The sequence below is a fragment of the Rhinoraja longicauda genome, chromosome 3 (assembly GCF_053455715.1).
Source record: "Rhinoraja longicauda isolate Sanriku21f chromosome 3, sRhiLon1.1, whole genome shotgun sequence".
Lineage (NCBI taxonomy): Eukaryota > Metazoa > Chordata > Chondrichthyes > Rajiformes > Arhynchobatidae > Rhinoraja > Rhinoraja longicauda.
Genome location: NC_135955.1, coordinates 38621318 through 38641593, shown reverse-complemented (window position 1 = coordinate 38641593; position 20276 = coordinate 38621318). Strand labels below are relative to the sequence as shown.

General features: G+C 39.2%; 1 protein-coding gene across 1 annotated transcript in view; it reads right to left on the bottom strand.

The window, feature by feature from the left end:
- The window catches only part of cenpe (centromere protein E), an 89275-nt gene that overhangs the window by 49836 nt on the left and 19163 nt on the right, over positions 1–20276 (bottom strand). Inside the window, exons 9-16 of the mRNA XM_078395958.1 lie at positions 20120–20171; positions 17168–17255; positions 14378–14510; positions 12587–12706; positions 10347–10496; positions 7683–7803; positions 3287–3443; positions 1259–1376 (exon numbers count right to left, since the gene is read on the bottom strand). Of these exons, the coding sequence (XP_078252084.1) occupies positions 1259–1376; positions 3287–3443; positions 7683–7803; positions 10347–10496; positions 12587–12706; positions 14378–14510; positions 17168–17255; positions 20120–20171 (939 nt within the window). The remainder of the gene's footprint in view (positions 1–1258; positions 1377–3286; positions 3444–7682; positions 7804–10346; positions 10497–12586; positions 12707–14377; positions 14511–17167; positions 17256–20119; positions 20172–20276) is intronic.

The following is a 20276-nucleotide window of genomic DNA, read 5'->3' as shown; positions in this document are numbered from 1 at the left end:
TTAATGCAACAATGCTATGAACCCCAAGGTTGTGACACAGTCTACATTCTAATCCCTCGGTGGATTAACTGTTTTTCCCCAAATTCCACATTTATTAATGAGATCTTGACTTCATGACCACTAGTTTTAAACACTCACATAAGTAGAAATGCTCCTTGAATGTCATCCTGTCAAATTTTCATAGCTTAAAAAACAGGTCAGCCCCTTTCTACAGGGAACAAAATATCAGACAGGGCCATCTTGTCCAATTTTGGGTATCTATTTTGCAAAATTTTCAATGATTCTAACATTTTTCCCAAAGACAGAAGTGGCCGCATCATATTAGCGTGAAAATATGGCAAGTGGCCGCATCATATTAGCGTGAAAATTCAACAGAATCAATTTTTCTTGCACTTTCACGAGGTGGACACAGTGTTACAGTTGGTAGAATTGCTTCCTCAGAGTTTCACCAACTCGAGTGCAATCGTGATTGGGTGCTTTCTATACAGTTTGCATTTTCCCGGGTGGTCCTGTGCCAGCATGGACTTGGTAGGAAAAAGTCTCATGCTCCATGATTATCTGCGCCAACTTTAAAAGTTGACAACTTCACTATATTCTTCATAATATCATGCTCATATTTTGTGGAGACACCTCTATTTCAAAAACATACTAGTCTGACTGCTGCACCTCATTTAACTTGTATTTATGCCGAGCCAGCCACATCAAATATAAGAATAGAATTCCACAGATTCACAACTTAGGCCATTTAGGACTGAGACGAAGAAAAACTGTTTCACCCAGAAGCAGGAACGGGGTACTGATTTTGGATGATCAGCCATGATCATATTGAATGGCAGTGCTGGCTCGAAGGGCCGAATGGCCTGCCCCTGCATTCTATGTTACCACATATTCTTAAACTGTGACCCATGGTTCTGGACTGGCCCAACATTGGTAACATTTTTCCTGCATCAAGCCTGTTCAATCCCTTAAGAATTTTATATGTTTCTATAAAATCCCTTCTCATTGTTCTAAATTCCAGTAAATACAAGCTAAGTCGATCCATTCTTTGAACATTTTATTCCAGGTAATATTAGATTCAAAGCAGAAATTTAAAGAACTTTCTATGAATTTATTATGATCAACTTCTTGCCCAGAAATCAAAACTGTGTTTAATAATTTCCATCACTTGTTGAAAGATGAGCTCTTACGGTAATTCTAGCACACTACTTTGATACAATAAAAGGAAATGGACCATTTTCTGGATTTTAATAGCACTCACCTTTAACTGTATATTTTCCTTTTCTCTCTCCTCTGTTAGGACTTCTTTCTCTTTCTCTTTCTCCTGCTCAGAAATTCTTTTTTCATATTCATCCTTTGCAGATCTATCATGCCACATGCTGTGCAAAAAATTGAAATATTTAAAAACTGGCCACAAAATATTATTTAAGGCAAGCTGAGGACTGATCTGTTTCACAATCAAATCATAATTATATTTGATCAACTACAGTTGCTCCCCGGGTTATGATTTACGGAAATTGGTCTTCCACAAACTATCCCTTAAATTTTTTAATATTTTTTTCAAGATAGTACAATTAGTTATAGAAATACAAACATCTTAGTGGTGTAGAAACATAGAAAAATAGGTGCAGGAGTAGGCCATTCGGCCCTTCGAGCCAGTACTGCCATTCAATATGATCACGGGTGATCATCGAAAATCAGTACCCCGTTCCTGCTTTTTCCCCATATCCCTTGATTCCTTTAGTCCCAAGAGCTAAATTTAACTCTCTCTTGAAAACATCCAGTGAATTGGCCTCCACTGCCGTCTGTGGCAGAGAATTCCACAGATTTACAACTCTCAGGGTGAAGAAGTTTTTCCTCATCTCAGTCCTATATGGTTCACCCCTTATTCTTAAACTGTGACCCCTGGTTCTGGACTCGCCCAACATAGGCAACATTTTTCCTGCATCGAGCCTGTCCAATCCTTTAAAAATTATATATGTTTCAAAAGGATCCCTTCTCGTCCTTCTAAATTCCAGTGAATACAAGCCCAGTCGACCCATTCTTTCATCACATGTCAGTCCTGTCAGCCCAGGAATTAACCTGGATTCCCTCAATAGCAATAATGTTCTTCCTCAGATTAGGAGACCAAAATTGCACACAATACTCCACGGCCATGTACATCTGCAATAGGACCTTCTTGCTCCTAAACTCAAATCCTCTCGCACTGAAGTCCAACATGCCATTAGCTTTCTTCACTGCCTGTTGTACCCGCATGCTTACTTTCGGTGACTGATGTACAAGCACACCCAGGTCTTGTTGCACCTCCCCTTTTCCTAATCTGACCCCATTCAGATAATAATCTTGCCACCAAAGTGGATAACCTCACATTTACCCACATTATACTGCATCCCACTCACCCAACCTATCCAAGTCACCCTGCAGCCTCAGCATCCTCATCGCAGCTCACACTGCCACCCGGCTTTGTGTCATCCACAAATTTGGAGATGTCACATTTAATTCCCTTGTCTAAATCATTAAATACATCTTTTAATAACTAGGGTCCCAGCACCGAGCCTTGTTGCACCCCACTAGTCACTGCCTGCCATTCTGAAAAGGACCCGTTAATTCCTACTCTTTGCTTCTTGTCTGCCAACCAGTTCTCTAACCATGTCAATACCCTACCCCCAATACCATGTGCTCTAATTTTGCACACGAATCTCTCGTATGGGACCTTGTCAAAGGCTTTTTGAAAGTCGAGATACACCACCTCCACTGGCTCTCCCTTATCCATTCTACTTGTTACATCCTCAAAAAATTCCAGAAGATTTGTCAGACATGATTTCCCCTTCATAAATCCATGCTGACTTTGACCGATCGTATCACTGCTTTCCAAATGCAATGCTATAACATCTTTAACAATCGACTCAAGCATCTTCCCCACTACTGATGCAAGACTAACTGGTCTATAATTCCCTGTTTTCTCCCTCCCTCCTTTCTTAAAAAGTAGGGTTATATTGGCTACCGTCCAGTCCACAGGAACTGATCAAGAGACGAGAGAACATTGGAATTATTAAACTGAAGCAGAGGTAGATGACCAGCCACAAATCTCACTCAATATTGTTGCTTCTAACAGTTAATGGAAAGGACCAAATTCAAGGATATGAACTGCACTTCAACATATGTCTATCCCTTTATAAGATTACGTCTTAAGTATGAAAGACAATAGGGTTTGTTTGAAGGTAAGCTTAACAGATAATATTGTATCAAGGAGAAAAAATGCTTTTTCTATGTTCAAAACATACTTTACCTAGTACAGGAGCTTTCTCTCAATGGGCTTTGATCACTTAACTGTGAAGAATGATCAAATGGCAGTATCTGGTAGTTAAAACTTCTTCCTCTTATTGTGATTTGACTATTGCACCCCAACGTCGTATCTGATTGATCATCTGGAAATTCTTCATGAACTATTAAAATAAAAGTCAAAATTCGGAAGGTTTACAGCAAAAAAGCACCTGGGGCCTTTTACAACACTTGGATTGCTAATTATGCCAAATAACTGACATTAGAGTTGTTGATAGAACAAGAGAGGCTAGTATTAAAGAGGATCTAATTACTCAAGAGTGGTGGGGTAACAACTTCACAATTGTCAAAGACCTTATGAAAGGCAACATCTACATTTAGATATTTACCACCCTGCGCTCGTCTGTCTTCTTTGTCACTCAAAACAAATGGGCATCAAATCTCAGGATGTCAAGATCTTGGCAATGGAACAGAAGATATTTATTATGATAGAGATGCAGAATTTAAGCACAGAGATTGGAAAAGCTGGAATGGCCGTGCAGGCTGATGCACTCGAGGGTGCAATACTGCTTTAAGGTTACTATTCATCAGATCAACATTAAATTGAGACACTGCCTGCCACTAGTTAAGGAGAGCCCAAAGAAAACTCTAGGAACTATAGACCAGTAAGCCTGACATGCATGGGAGGTAAGTTACTGGAAGGGATTCTGATAAAGATATAGGTGCATTTGGAGAGAAATTGGTTGACTGGGGATAGCCAGCATGGCTGGGGTTTGATTAACATATTTTTTAAGCAACCACGGTTAAGATAAACATAGCCCATACGGATTTCAGCAAGGCCTTCGATAAGGTTCCCCAAGTACACCGGTCTAGAAGGTTAGATGGCATGGGATCCAGGGAGAGCTAGCTAATTACAATAGACAATAGGTGTAGGAGTAGGCCATTCGGCCCTTTGAGCCAGCTCCACAATCAGTACCCCGTTCCTGCCTACTCCCCATATCCCTTGACGCCGCTATCATTAGGAGCTCTATCTAACTCTCTCTTGAAAGCATCCAGGGAATTGGCTTCCACTGCCTTCTGAGGCAGAGTGTTCCACAGCTTCACAACTCTCTGAGTGAAAAAGTTTTTCTTCATCTCCGTTTTAAATGGCCTACCCCTTATTCTTAAACTGTGGCCCCTGGTTCGGGACTTCCCCAATATCGGGAACATGTTTCCTGCCCATAGTGTGTCCAATCCCTTAATAATCTTATATGTTTCAATAAGATCCCCTCTCATCCTTCTAAATTCCAGAGTATACAAGCCCAGTTGCTCCAGTCTTTCAACATACGACAGTCCTGGCATTCCAGGAATTAACCTCATGAACCTACGCTGCACTCCCTCAATAGTAAGAATGTCCTTCCTCAAATTTGGAGACCAGAACTGCACACAATACTCCAGGGCTAGAGCACTGCACAAGGCCCTCTTTGCGCCTATACTCAACTCTTCTTGTTATGAAGGCCAACATTCCATTGGCTTTCTTCACTGCCTGCTGTACCTGCATGCTTCCTTTCAGTGACTGGTGCACTAGGACACCCAGATCTCGTTGTACGTCCCATTTTCCTAACTTGACACCATTCAGATAATAATCTGCCTTCCTGTTCTTACCACCAAACTGAATAACCTCACATTCATCCACATTAAACTGCATCTGCCCACTCACACAACCTGTCCAAGTCACCCTGCATCCTCATAGCATCCTCCTCACACTTCACATTGCCACCCAGCTTTGTGTCATCTGCATATGCTAATGTTACTTTTAATCCGTTCATCTGTCATTAATGTATATCGTAAGTAGCTGCGGTTCCAGCACAGAGCCTTGCGGTACCCCACTAGTCACTGCCTTCCATTCTGAAAGGGACCCATTGATCCCTACTCTTTGTTTCCTGTCTGCCAACCAATTTTCTATCCATGTCAGTACCCTACCCCCAAAACCATGTGCTCTAATTTTGCCCACTGATCTCCTATGTGGGACCTTATCAAAGGCTTTCTGAAAGTCCAGGTACACTACATCCACTGGCTCTCCCTTGTCCATTTTCCTAGTTACATCCTCAAAAAATTCCAAAAGACTAGTCAAGCATGATTTCCTCTTCGTAAATCCGTGCTGACTTGGAATTATCCTTTTATTGCTATCTAAAAGTTCCGCAATTTCTTCTTTTATAATTGACTCCAGCATCTTCTCCACCACCAATGTCAGGCTAACTGGTCTACAATTTCCTGTTTTCTCTCTCCCTTCTTTCTTAAAAAGTGGGATAACGTTAGCTACCTTCCAATCCACAGGAACTGATCCTGAATCTACAGAACATTGGAAAATGATCACCAATGCGTCCACGATTTCTAGAGCCACTTCCTTAAGTACCCTCAGATGCAGACCATCAGGCCCCGGGAATTTATCAACTTTCAGTCCCATCAGTCTACCCAACACCATTTCCCACCTAATGTGAATTTCCTTCAGTTCTTCCGTCACCCTAGGATATCTGGCCACTAGAACATCTGATAGATTGTTTGTGTCTTCCTTAGTGAAGACAGATCCAAAGTACCTGTTCAACTCGTCTGCCATTTCCTTGTTTCCCATAATAAATACACCTGCTTCTGTCTTCAAGGGACCCACATTTGTCTTAACTATTTTTTTCCTCTTCACATACCTAAAGAAGCTTTTACTATCCTCCTTTATATTCTTGGCTACCTTGCCTTCGTACCTCATCTTTTCTCTCCATATTGCCTTTTTAGTTATCTTCTGATGTTCTTTAAAAGAGTCCCAATCCTCTGGCTTCCCGCTCATCTTTGCTATGTTATGCTTCTCTTTTATTTTTATACTGTCCTTGACTTCCCTTGTCACCAGGGTCGCCTCTTACTCCCCATAGAAATTCTTCCTCTTTGGAATGAACTGATCCTGCACCTTCTGTATTATTCCCAGAAAAACCTGCCATTGTTGTTCCACCGTCTTCCCTGCTAGGGTCTTGTTCCAGTCAACTCTGACCAGCTACTCCTTCATGCCTCCATAGTCCCCTTTGTTCAACTGTAATGCTGACACTTCCGATTTTCCCTTCTCTCTCTCAAATTGTAGATTAAAACTTATCATATTATGATCACTACCTCAAAATGGCTCTTTTACCTTGAGTTCCCTTTATCAAATCCGGTTCATTACACAACACTAAATCCAGAATTGCCTTCTCCCTGGTAGGCTCTAGTACAAACTGCTCTAAGAATCCATCTCGGAGGCACTCCACAAACTCCCTTTCTTGGAGTCCAATACTAACCTGATTTTCTCAGTCTACCTGCATGTTGAAATCTCCCATAACCACCGTAGCATTACCGTTACAACATGCCAATTTTAACTCTCGATTAAACTTGCACCTACATACAGAACAGAAAACAGAGATGGCGGAATCTTTTGAACTGGGCATCTGTGACTAATGCTGTGTCTCAGGGATGATGCCAGGCTTAAAACTGATGTCAACCCAAACCATTGAGTATCCATATCGTCCAGAAATGCTACCTGAACCGCTGAGTTACTCCAGCAATTTGTGTCCTTTTTGGGATAGGTACATGGATAAGACAGGTTTAAAGGGATGTAGGTCAAGCACATGAAAATGGGACTAGCTTAAATGGGCCTATTTCCATGCTGCAAGACTGACTCTAATCAAATTTAATAGACTTGACAAAACAAATATGCAAAACCATATTTTGCTTGCCAAATTGATCAGTAACTGGAGAACAGATTTGAAATAATTTGCAATAAAATTAAAGTCAAGATTTATTTCACACAAAGGGCTGCAAAGATCTGGAATGAATAATAAAAAATATATTGAACTGTTGATGTTTAATATATTTTAATGTTTTCCTATAGACCTGGCTTGTCTAGCCTTCATCATATCAAATCCCACTCACATTTGGGACTATTCTTTCCCGATTCTCATGCCGCCCCCCCCCCCCCCCCCCCCCAAGGTCAGTTTTTAAACGAGATCAGAAATGCATCCAACATTAAATGTTTGTCCTGTACTTCACAAAACACCAGATACATTTAAGTTTTAAATTATGCCTCAAAGGTGAAGGTTATGGGCTAGGAGGCCTTCTTAATTGTCTACTTGTGCTGTCATCTTGATGGGTCATTGGACATGCACCAATATCCCTTCAGTCTTTAGTGTCCACGGAGCTTTACATTTATTGTGGATTCTATCCTTATCAACTATTCACCTATAAAATATTCCATGGATCCAAAAAAGCCCAATTTCCCCAAATAAACTGATCAATTGTGCTTTTCCGAAGGAATATTTGGGAACAGTCACTTGTTTTTGGATTCATTTTCAATAGCCGTTAGTGAAGTAGCAGTTGAATTAAAGATCCATAGAAAAAAACCAACTTACTTTCATCTAGCTCTTGAAAGGCTTGATCTAATTTAATAATTTTTGCATCATTATCTGTTGCAGTATTCAAGCTGGTTCGCAATTTTCCAGGAGCCCAGGTATATCTCCTTTTCCTTCTGGCCTTAAAAATAAAGGCAGATATTGTACCGCATACAGCTGACATAAATGCCAACTCCCAGCACCCAGTTAGTCTCAAGTACATTTATTTCAATTGCATTTACTGCTTGCTCTACACCTGTTCTGAACTTACCTTCTACCCATTATTTTACATAACCTTTACTCACAATCATTTTATGACTTCATGAAACCCATTTTCAAAGACAAAAGAAAATATTTAGAAAAATATTAGATCATGATTATGGTTTCTTCTGCAGATTTGGAGTTACCAAACAGTTTCAAAGAAAATGATCCAACCAGTTCTGATAGCAGCCCCATCATAAGCAATATACAAAGCATGAGGGCAACCAAAAATGAGCTGCAAGCATATGCTTGAGCAAAACACAAGGTTCTGGAAGAACTCAGCAGCATGTCGTGAAAGGAATCGGCAGATAATGTTTCAGGTATGGAAAGATCTTCAGACCAATGTTAAATAATCATATTCATGAAAATTTCTAGATAGTATCTTTGGGGAAGAGGTAAATGGGGATGCTTTGAGGCTCCATGCAGTTGCCAGCCATGTTTTATTTTATAGTTATTTGAAATAAAGGCCAAACCCCGCCTCTAATTCCTTTACCCATTTCTGTTTCATACCTTAGGATAAAAACCACCGGGTCATGAAAGTTTGGAATATGTTGAGACGTTTCTTAGATCAGCTTCAATCCAAGACAAATGATGAAAAAGCCAGGGAGAATTACAGTCACAGCTGGTTGACGGCATTTAAGTTAGGTTCAAGTTTCCAACTCCAGGAACCTGAGCATAAACCCTATCCCCAATAACCTGACACAATGAGGTGGTGGATGGTGGTACACCTCCTGTTATTCTTGCTGGAATTCTTTGAAGTAAATAGCAGGACAGACATAGGAGAGTCAGTAGATGTTGTATACCTGGATTTTCAGAAAGCCTTTGATAAGGTGCCACGTGGGAGGCTGCCAAGGAAGATGAGAGCCCATCGTATGAAAGGGCAGAGACCAGCATGGATATCAGGTTGGCTGGATGGCACAAGGCAAAAAAACGGGGTCTTTACTGGTTGGCTGACCATGAATAGCGGAGTTCTGCAGGGTTCGGAGTTGGGGTCGCTGCTCTTCATGTTGTATATTAATGATTTGGATGAGGGGATTGAAGGGTTTGTGGCCAAGTTTGCAGATGATACGAAAATAGGTGAAAAGGCAAGTAGTGTAGAGGAAGCAGGGACTCTGCAGAAGGAGTTGGATAGGTTGGGAAAGTGGGCAGAGAAGTGGTAGATGGAGTATAGTATAGCAAAATGAAGTCATGCATTTTGGTAGTAGGAATAAAGGCGTAGATTATTTTCTAAATTTGGAGAGAATCCAGAAAACGGAGGTGCAAAGGGACGGGAGTGCTGGTGCAGGATTCCCAAAAAGTGAATCTGCAAGTCGAATCAGTAGAAAAGAAAGCAAATGCAATATATACAAAAACAGGGATGTAATGCTGAGGCTCTATAAGGCGCTGGTCAGGCCGCATTTGGAATATTGTGTGCGATTTTGGACACCCATATCCGAGGAAGGATGTGCTGCCTTTGGAGAGGGTCGAAGGTGGTTTACAAGAATGAGTAAGTTAACATATGAAGAGCATTTGACGGCACTGGGCCTATATTCGCTGGAGTTTAAAAGAATGAAGGGGATCTCATTGAAAGTTACAGAATAGTGAAAGGCTTGGATAGAGTGCATGTGGAGAGGATGTTTCCACTAATGGTAGATCAGCCATGATTGAATGGTAGAGTCTGCTTGATGGGCTGAATGGCCTAATTCCACTCCTGTCACTTATGATGTTATGATCTTGTGTTGTTGTTTTCAACTATTTCTGTGTTCTTGAAAACAATTTAAAACAAAGACTAAGATCTAGTATGCTTTTTTAACTCCCTCATGTCAAGCAGTTGAGTCCGAGAGGTGGATGGCAATTCCCTTATGCAAGCAATACCTGGTATTTTCTGCAACGGACTGACTCCAAGCAAACGAACATCTGCTGCACCTGCTAGATGAAGTCACTAAAGTAGAAACAGCAACTCACCTTTACCTCGAGACTCATGAAACTAGTGAATTTGCAGGTTAATTGCCAAATTAACTCAAGTTAGGATTCAAAGTACAAGATTTTTTCCAAAGGACAAAACTTAAATTCCTGCAATGAACAAATTCACAGGCCAAAAGTGAATAACTGGAACTGGGTCCCATTCTTCTGGGTAATACATTTAAAATATTTTTAACAACTTAAAAAACTCCCCACAAATTCTGGTCTAATTCATGCAGACAGATGAAGATTCCACTTTGAAGTGTTGGAAGAGGGTGGCATATCTGCAGTCTCATTATCACCACCTAATTCAGTGGGACTGCAGTCACCTGGTTCCATTCTTGTCAACTCATCATAGCCAGAAAGTCATCCCCATTTATTTTCACTCCCAAAGTTGAATGCACAGAGACACATCATAAAACGTACTCAAATTAACACCAAGTAAATGCAAGATGGCTTGTTTGTAAAATATATTTTATTTACCTCTGTATTTAGCGGCTTCTTCTCAGGCGAAACTCTGACAAGCATCTTTGTCAAGTTCTTTATCTTTTCTTCATGCTCCTGCTTAAGGTGGTGTTTTTCTGCCAAAATTTGAGCTTTCTCCAATTCATGAACACGTGTTTCTGAAGCAAGCTGACCAACAACAGATTTTTTAATATGTCTGCTATGATTGTAAAAGTCAATTTATCCATGGAGAAAACTCTAGGACATGAATCCCCACAAAGGCTAAGATGAGAGACAATTATATGCTAAAAACATAGTACCTCCAGCATTAACTTTTGAACATACAGTAAACCCTCACCGGGTCAGAATCCTGGAGCCGAGTTGCTCAATTGGACCTCCCTTACCACAGGAAGGCAGCGGCCCAAGAAGGCTGCCTGACACCACCACGCCCAGCACAGCTGGGCATCGGCAATAACTGCTGCCCCTGCTGCTGATTCCAGCATTCAGAGATTGAGAGCAAAATGGGAGGTCTGGGGTGTTGGGATAAGTAGCCCTGTGTCACTCTCTATGAGACTCCCACAACCAATTGCCTGTCCACAGTTCAAGGTGAAAGGTCATCAGCCTCCGTTTCTCCTTACAAAGACACTGCCTAACCGGTTGAGTACTCATATAATAAGTACTTATAAAGTACTTTATGATAACTAAAAATGCTTTTTGTTACTGCAAGCTAAAACTACTAAAGTCTGTTACATTGTTTAATAAGGTTATGTGTCAATCGAACCAATTGCTTGTCCTCTGCAATGTAACTAGCAGTCTGTGTTCTTTAAGAGAGAGTGATGTCCCATTACTCTGGGGACGCTCCATTCACTCTTAACTGAAATCTGTTATAAAGAGGCTCGCAATAACACCTGTATAATCAAAACAAACTGTGACTGATTATGTATTGAATTGCTGACTGTAGGCTCATCAAAACATTAGACGAAAAGTTAATACATCTGTTGCAAAAGTTTAGTCCACATTCATCTCGTTATCACTGGTCATCAAGCAATATTAACACAAGTTTTAATATCACCCAATAGATTGAATGCTCCACTCATTAATTTCAAATCAATAATCTAAATAGAAAATTGCCAGAAGCTGTAAATTGTTTATGATCCAAATGTTGCCAAACTATTGTTGTATCTATCTGTTTTAATGAATGGAGACCAACTGGATACTACTCGAACCAGATAGCACGTCATTTTTCCCCTTGCACCATTCCCACCATTAAAATGGTCCCCCTTTTTAAATTTAGAAGCCAGCGTGAGAAACAGAAAATGAAAATCTCAATAACCATTTACATAATAAGCTGCAGATAAGACTTTTCTTTGCCTTCCATCACAGTGAGGGTGTACCTGGAGCAATCACTGTGATGGCTGTTTGTGTTAAAAATTGTAATTGTGTGACTTGTGTTCTTTATTGTCTACTGCCGGACCCTGACGTGAGAGGACGCTGGCGCTATTTGTTCGCCGCTTCTCCGTCAGGACAGTTCGTCTGTTTGTTTTTATGTCTTGACCGTTTTTGTAAAGCGTCTTTGAGTACTTGGAAAAGCGCTATATAAAATAAATGTTTATTATTATTATTATTATTATTATATAAGCTATGGATGACTTGCATAGAAAAAGATAGACGACTACATTCAAGTTGCCAGGCAGAAAAAATAGAAATTGCATTTGTGTAGTTCCACAGGATATCAAAGCATTTGAGCCAATGGAATACATTCAAATATTATCATTTAAAATGATGGGATTTCAGGAATCAAACTGCTTGCAAGTCTCCACAATTAGCGATAAATAGGAAGGATAATTCATTGTAATGTTTATTGAGAATACAATTTAGCTTAAAAAAAGAAATTCTCTCTTCAAAAAATACCATGAGATTTTCTGTCCCACTGAGTCACAATGCCTTGACATCTCATCCAATGATACAACTCCTCTATTAATACTACAGTAAAATATATATTAGTCTTAATTATGAGATCCCAGAAATATGACCATGAATCAAGTACACCCGATTGAATTGAGAATGCTGGCACAGGACCAATTAAAAACGAGTAAAAAATACACAATTAGGAGCCTGGATTTATTTTATTTCATTTGAAGAAACAAATACTTTAAAATATTTTTGCAATTTCCACAGCAATTAATTTTTCCAAATTGTAAAAATGTTTATAGCTCGTGTAGTAACAGAAAACCCCCCCAATAACTTAGAACTCCATATAGCATTCAACAATAACTTACCTCTTCCAGATGATTTTTCAGATCCATTATTTCTTTGCGACATCGTTTCAACATTGCTTGGTCATCCAACACTTCATTCACATGAGGCGTGTTCTTCATGAATTTAGCAGTGCTTGCGAACTAATAAGAAGGGAATGATTTACTCATTTAGTTTGCTTCTGTTAATTAGAAAAGTTCCATGCCCTCACTAAACAGTAAAAAAAAAAAAAAAAGTACTTTTACTGATGAGAAATGACAGCAGTTTCACAGGAAGATCCAAACCAATCAATGCCTGAACTGTTAAAACTTTCATAATTGCAGTTATTTTAAAATGTAAGCATCAACATTCTGCAACCGTGCCAAAACGAACATATGATGAAACTTTTGTCCCAATACTTTAGATACTTTGTATGACCAAAACAATACCAATCTGTACATCTTCCCTCCACTTTGTTTCAACAAAGAATACCTTGAACACCCAGTGTAATAACTTTCACAAAGCGACCAGACAAGCTAAAATTTCCACTATAGTTAAGAGAACAAAATGCAATTAATATTTGAGGAAAGAATAATGAAAAATACACCCAAGGATAAACCATGACTGCAAAACATTTAAATACAAATAAATTACTGCTGTCTTAAAGATGAAAAGGAAACAGAGAAGATTGGAAGCATTTCAAAAGGCAAGGATGCCACGGTTTTGCTTAATATCAAGGCAGTAAAGATTGTCAGTGCTGAGGGCGAACTGCAAACTTGCACTCAACTAATCAGTTGGACTTTTTTCTTGACTATCAATGCAATAAGGGAGGCTAAGCAGTTCTGAAAATTACGCATGTTAATGACTCTTCCTACAACAATTGCTCCTGCGGTAAAGAAGGGGCTCAAGTCAATACCCAAAAGCACCTAGCAGGAAAATATAATACTGTTACTTAAGTGTTCCTCACACTAAATTTTAACAGACTACGTAAGAAATCACAGTAAAATAGGAATGAGAGTGGAATACAAAATTAAATTGGCAAATCACAGGTGTCAAGGAGGATCATCCATCTACATTGCTTCCCATGTGCTGCATGAGTCATGAGAAACCATAAAGATGCTGGGATTTGCATCAATTAGCGAGCAAAGGGACATAAATTGTTTATTTTTGTAGAAACAAGGAACTGCAGATGCTGGTTTACAAAAAAAAGACTGCGAGAGTGACTCAGTGGGTCAGGCAACATCTCTGGAGAACATGGATAGGTGGCATTTTGGGTCAGGACCCTCTTTCAGTTTGATAAAACATCACCTCTCCATATTCTCCAGAGCGATTGCCTGACTGGTTGAGTTACTCCAGCACTGTGTCACAATTGCTTTCAATATCCTTTACATATAAAATTACGTAGTAAAGATTTTGTTGTTTACTTCATTTCAAAAAAGCCATTTAATTTCAATTATGTCAAGGTAAGCTGTAATATACTTGCAGGAGTTTAAATAAGAAATCCCAGTCAGTCTACAAGAGGCTGGTACCCAAAGCAAAGTAATGCACAAGCAACGTTCCTGGCTGCTTTCATCATTATGGCACCCTTCATCATGAACGTCCAGAACATTTAGTTGATGAGTGCTTGGCATTTTAGTAGTTCAGGTTGTGGCAGAAATGCCAGAAAACGTCCCTATTTTGTATCCGCAAGTACTGTACCAATTGTAAATTCTTCCTCCCTCATTGATAAGCAGGCTTGAGGAGTTAAAGGATCACAAGCACCAACATAGCAAAGTTATGCAGTGGTAGTTCATATAAAAGGGCTCATTACAGAATAGAAAAGTGGATTATCTTACCTGAAGAGTACTGAGAGTTTCCTCAAAAGCAGCTGGAGAAATTGTGCAAATAATTAGTGTCCTTGCATTGCCTCCTAATGAGTTCTGGAGGATTCGAGTCAGCTTACTGTCTCTGTAATTTACAAATCCACTGCTAAAATAGAAAAATAAATCAGAATGAGGAGATAAAAATGAAAACACAAGGCTAGATCACATGAAACGCTTCCACTACTTCCACTATCTCTTTTCATGTTAAAAGGTTGCTGGACTGGCAGTGTCATTCACTATTAAGGCAGCAACAATCAACACGCTCTTCAGTCCCATGCCAGACCCCCAGTACAGGGAATCATCTTAACACTGGCTGGAGACTCGTGTTGAAACATCCCATAATCTACCAAGATTTTTGTTTGTTGTACGTTAGGAAACCTCAGACTTTGGGACACTTTAGTCCATATTCCACCACCTCCAGTTTAAATTCCATTTGGAATATTTTGGAGGACCAAGAACCAAGACACCCCGAGAAGAAACATACTCTCTGGTTCAATTCAGGGTTCAGATTATGAATTCTACTTAATGGTTTACTGTATTCTAACAGTAATTTTTAGTAGAATTTTGTACTATTTTATTTAGTACATTCTATTTTTAGTAGAATGTAATATTCACCCAAGAAACTGTACACACTAGAAGTAGACAACGGTAAGAGAGGGTTAAATAAGCAATTCCCTGTTTTGCTCTTTGCCCAAACATCCCACCCGTCTGCAGAGGAATGGGGATGTCCAAATTCAGGAAATGCCAAGATCAGGCCAGGTAGTATTTGTAATCTACAGGTATCTATTTGCTCAAAACCTTGCACAGTACAGTTTATAAGGAATAAGAAACAAGGTACATCTGAAGAAGGGCCCTGACCCAAAACATCACCTATCCATGTTCTCCGAGATGCTGCTTGACCCGCTGAGTTACTTCAGCACTTTGTTATTATAAAAATACAATTAGTCAACTCTTGCTATTTTTAATCAATGCTAAAATCTTATATCACAAATTATTCCTATAATTTAGGTGTCACAATGATCAAATAATTAAATGTCAGAACCTGAAAAAGAAACCAGGTGCTTTTAAATGCTTTCCTCTAAATTTCACGATATAATCACATAATAAAATTACTCATTTTCATTTCCATGCAGATAAAATTGAATGCAATGATCATGTATCTCCAAAGGAATAATGAAATGTTACATAGTCACCTAAAAATATGACTAATAGCACAGTAGCTGAATACTTACTTGGGGGAATCTGAAAATTACTGTGGGCTGCAGGGAGGGGCAAGGACAAGGACCATAGGTTTATGAAAGAGACTGTGATTCGGAGATCAGGTTGGACAGATGATCATGGTGCCATCCAGGGGGGGTCACCCAGGTCATTTGGCTTGGTAGATGACCAAAAGTCACATCAGGAGTCTCCTACCAGTGTGAAACAAGGGCTCAAAAGTGTCTTTGAAGGGTGGAAACAAAGGAAAAGCAGAGGGGCTTGAGTAACCTGCTATATACAAGATGCAGTAAAACACCGATAATCTGTTATCTAACTTTGGAAATTCCGATGGTTTGGCATCAGACTGTAAAGTTTTTAGTGATCCCCTCCCACTTCCTGATGTTCTGATTACCACGGTCGCTTTCAACATACACGGCTCACTGGAAAATATCATCCAGTGTAATATCCATAAAGAAAAGTGAAAAAGTCTGGAAAATATGCCACTGTGACATTTGGCTTCTGAGCATACTGATATAGTTATACTGCAATGATAAGATTTGAAAATTTCTTGAAACCAATGAGCCGGATCATTTATTCTACCAAGAAGAAACTACACAGACCTATTTGTCATTTGATGATCAAAATGTCAAGTTTTTTATGGATACTTTAAAGATCGAGAGTAATATTAAAGGATAGAGAGGAGATGCGGGTGAGGCATCCATCTATGAAAGCATTCAAAAATAACGTTTACTAAAAAAAGATGACATTTTGGTGGTCCTAGAAAAGCAACATCGAGTAGATGCAGCAGAGACAAAAGAATTGTGAGAAGATAGTGTCTTAACTGTGGGAGTTCGTAGGTCTGTAGAAGATGTCAATCGATATTCTGCTCCCTGTGATGGAGACAGAGAAATCCAGAAAAGGGAGAGAGGTGTCAGAGATAGTCCAGGTGAACCTGAGGGATTGGTGAAAGTTAGTAGTGAAGTTAACAACAATGAGTTCTGCACGAGTACAGGATGTGGCTCTGATGTGGGCATCGATGTAGCAGAGAAAAATTAGGGATTTTGGCAGTGTATGCTTGATCTTATTTTAGTTAGTTATATTACTGTTACTGAAATACCATTTCGTTTAGGTTTTAAACATTCTACTATGGTCATATACTGGCAGTGGTAAAACACAACAAGATATTTGTTATCCCATATTCTTTTACGTTATTGAAATGAATGGAAATTTTGTGGTATTATTACACAAGCTAAAAACATTTTTTGTAGTAGCAGGGGCAAGTTATTTTTGCTGCTGGCTTCATCAATGTTCAAAGAGACAGACAAATGAGCTTCAGTCTTATCAGCATAGCTCGTTTTGTTGGGGGGAGAGACTGCTCAATTCTATCAGAAATTTGGCAGGGCCAATGAGGCTTTGCCATAGGGAATGCACTGATGTGCATTGCAGCCACTGCTTCCAGATACCAGTGAATATTGGGTAAGACAAATGGGTAATTTAAGCATGTTGGGCTGCACATGTTAAATGTCCCGTCTGCAGAATATTCAGAACAGTTAAGCAGCTTCTTACCCAACTTGTCCATCACTGAGCTTCTTAATAACTTGACCGAGTACAAACAAACTACGGTTGATATTGCATCCTTCCTTTAAACGAACACCTATTATAAAAAGAGAAAACTTTATTTTCACAGAAAAACGAGCAAGCAACAATAATACCATTCGAATAGATGAAAAGCAATACAAAGAAACGTAAACAGTGGAGCAAAGTGATAATTTCCTTAACTGGCAAGAATCCATAGAGCACCAGAACAGGAATACACATAGAACTCCATAGTGGGGGCAAGCAAAAAAAAACCTAGTAATAGCTGGAGGCAATAATTACATTGGTGTTAAGAATTATAAAAAAGGATAGACTTTCTGTGGTATGACTTGGAAAACTAATTTCTAATAGCTTACTTACCTCCTTTTTTTGCCATATTTGTTTCTTCTCAGTCTGCTTTACTCATTCATTTCAAATCATTTTGGGGCAGTTCAGGACATCTCCATAAAATTTATTTATCTTTAGCCTTGTATAAATATTAACCGATTGTTCCATTTGCAATTTGAATTTCCAATTTGCATAAAGTAAATAACAAATTATTCTTTTTTGTCAATTTCAAAGTTAAAATTGTTTTTAAAAAAACGATGTGGCTCTGTTGTATCTGCAATTATATTTTGGCAACTGTGCAGTGTTAATGATTTATTGTGATGACATAATTCACTGATATAAACTTGGTGAACATTTCACATTAGTTTTTTGAAATTCCCAGTACTTTTGAGCTTTGCAAACTGCAACATTGCTGGTTACACCTCGAAAAAGGAGACTCCCAGTCAGAATCTGAGATAAAACCAAGATTGCCAGCACACAAAATGTCCAAAGGAGTTTGTGTAAATGCTTGTATCACCACAGAACACAGAGTTGCTATGCCCAAGCGAGAAGGATCACATGAAAGGCATTTGCAAACAGTGCCCTCCATAATGTTTAGGATAAAGACCCATAATTTATTTAATTGCCTCTGTACTCCACAATTTGAGATTTGTAATAGAAAAAAAAAAATCACATGTGGTTAAAGTGCACATTGTCAGATTTTATTAAAGCCCATTTTTATACATTTTGGTTTCACCATGTAGAAATTACAGCTGTGTTTATACATAGTCCCCCCCATTTCAGGACACCATAATGTTTGGGACACATGGCCTCACAGGTGTCTGTAATTGCTCAGGTGCGTTTAATTGCCTCCTTAATGCAGGTAAAAGAGAGCTCAGCACCTAGTCTTTCCTCCAGTCTTTCTATCACCTTTGGAAACTTTTATTGCTGTTTAATCAACATGAGGACCAAAGGTGTGCCAATGAAAGTCAAAGAAGCCATTATGAGACTGAGAAACACGAATAAAACTGTTCAGCCAAACCTTAGGCTTACCAAAATCAACTGTTTGGAACATCATTAAGAAGAAGGAGAGCACTGGTGAGCTTACTAATCGCAAAGGGACTGGCAGACCAAGGAAGACCTCCACAGCTGATAACAGAATTCTCTCTATAATAAAGAAAAGTCCCCAAACACCTGTCCAACAGATCAGAAACACTCTTCAGGAGTCAGGTGTGGATTTGTCAATGACCACTGCCCGCAGAAGACTTCATGAACAGAAATACAGAGGCTACACTGCAAGATGCAAACCACTGGTTAGTCGCATTAATAGGATGGCCAGGTTACAGTTTGCCAAGAAGTACTTAAAAGAGCAACCACAGTTCTGGAAAAAGATCTTGTGGACAGATTAGACGAAGATTAACTTGTATCAGAGTGATGGCAAGAGCAAAGTATGGAGGAGTGAATGAACTGCCCAAGATCCAAAGCATACCACCTCATCTGCAAAACACAGTGGTGGGGGTGTTATGGCCTGGGCATGTATGGCTGCTGAAGGTACTGGCTCACTTATCTTCATTGATGATACAATTGCTGATGATAGTAGCATAATGAATTCTGAAGTGCAGACACATCCTATCTGCTCAAGTTCAAACAAATGCTTCAAAACTCATTGGCTGGCAGTTCATTTTACAGCAAGACAATGATCCCAAACGTACTGCTAAAGCAACAAAGGAGTTTTTCAAAGATATAAAATGGTAAATTCTGAGTGGCCAAGTCAATCACCCGATCTGAACCCAATTGAGCATGCCTTTTATATGCTGAAGCGAAAACTCAAGAGGGCTACCCCCAAAACAAACATAAGCTATAGATGGCTGCAATACAGGCTTGGCAGAGCATCACCAGAGAAGACACCCAGCAACTGATGATGACCATGAATCGCAGACTTCAAGCAGTCATTGCATGCAAAGGAGATGCAACTAAATACGAAACATGACTATCTTCATTTACATGACATTGCTGTGTCCCAAACATTATGGTGCCCTGAAATGGGGGGGGGGGGGATTATGTATAAACACTGCTGTAATTTCTACATGGTGAAACCAAAATGTATAAAAATGTCCTTTGTTAAAATCTGCCAATGTCCACTTTAACCACATGTGATTTTTTCTATTACAAATCTCAAATTGTGGAGTAAAGAGGCAAAGAAAGTTTGTCCCAAACATTATGGAGGCCACTGTAAACGTTATTGGCAGCTCCATATTTTTTTTTACAAAACCTGGAGTATTCTTCCCATGATATGGCGCCACAGATGCTTCGTCAGAGACTTGCAAGATAATTCTAGGACACAGATGTATTGATATATTAACACTTTATACCAACCACAAGGTTATGAATATGTTTTTAAATAAAGGGTTGCTCATATAATTTGAAGAGCAATATTTTCAAATATAATTTAAACTGATTTAACAGATTAGACTTTAGGCATATAAATAGGACTTTTATAGCTAGGGGCATGGAGACTAAAAGAAAGTTAAACATTATAAAATGTTTGACAATATGAAGAATAAAAAGAATAGGATGGAGATGAATTCTTCAACATTTAACTAAAAGTTTAAGTACCTTCTGCTCCTGTTTGACTGGCCCGTTCACTGCCTGCCAGATCGACCAAATTCTACAAAACAAAGAGTTTCCTATTTAACTAATTTAAGCTGCAGTTTGTGACAACAGTAAAAGGAAACTTATTCGCCTATATGATTAATTGAAGTTATACATTCTG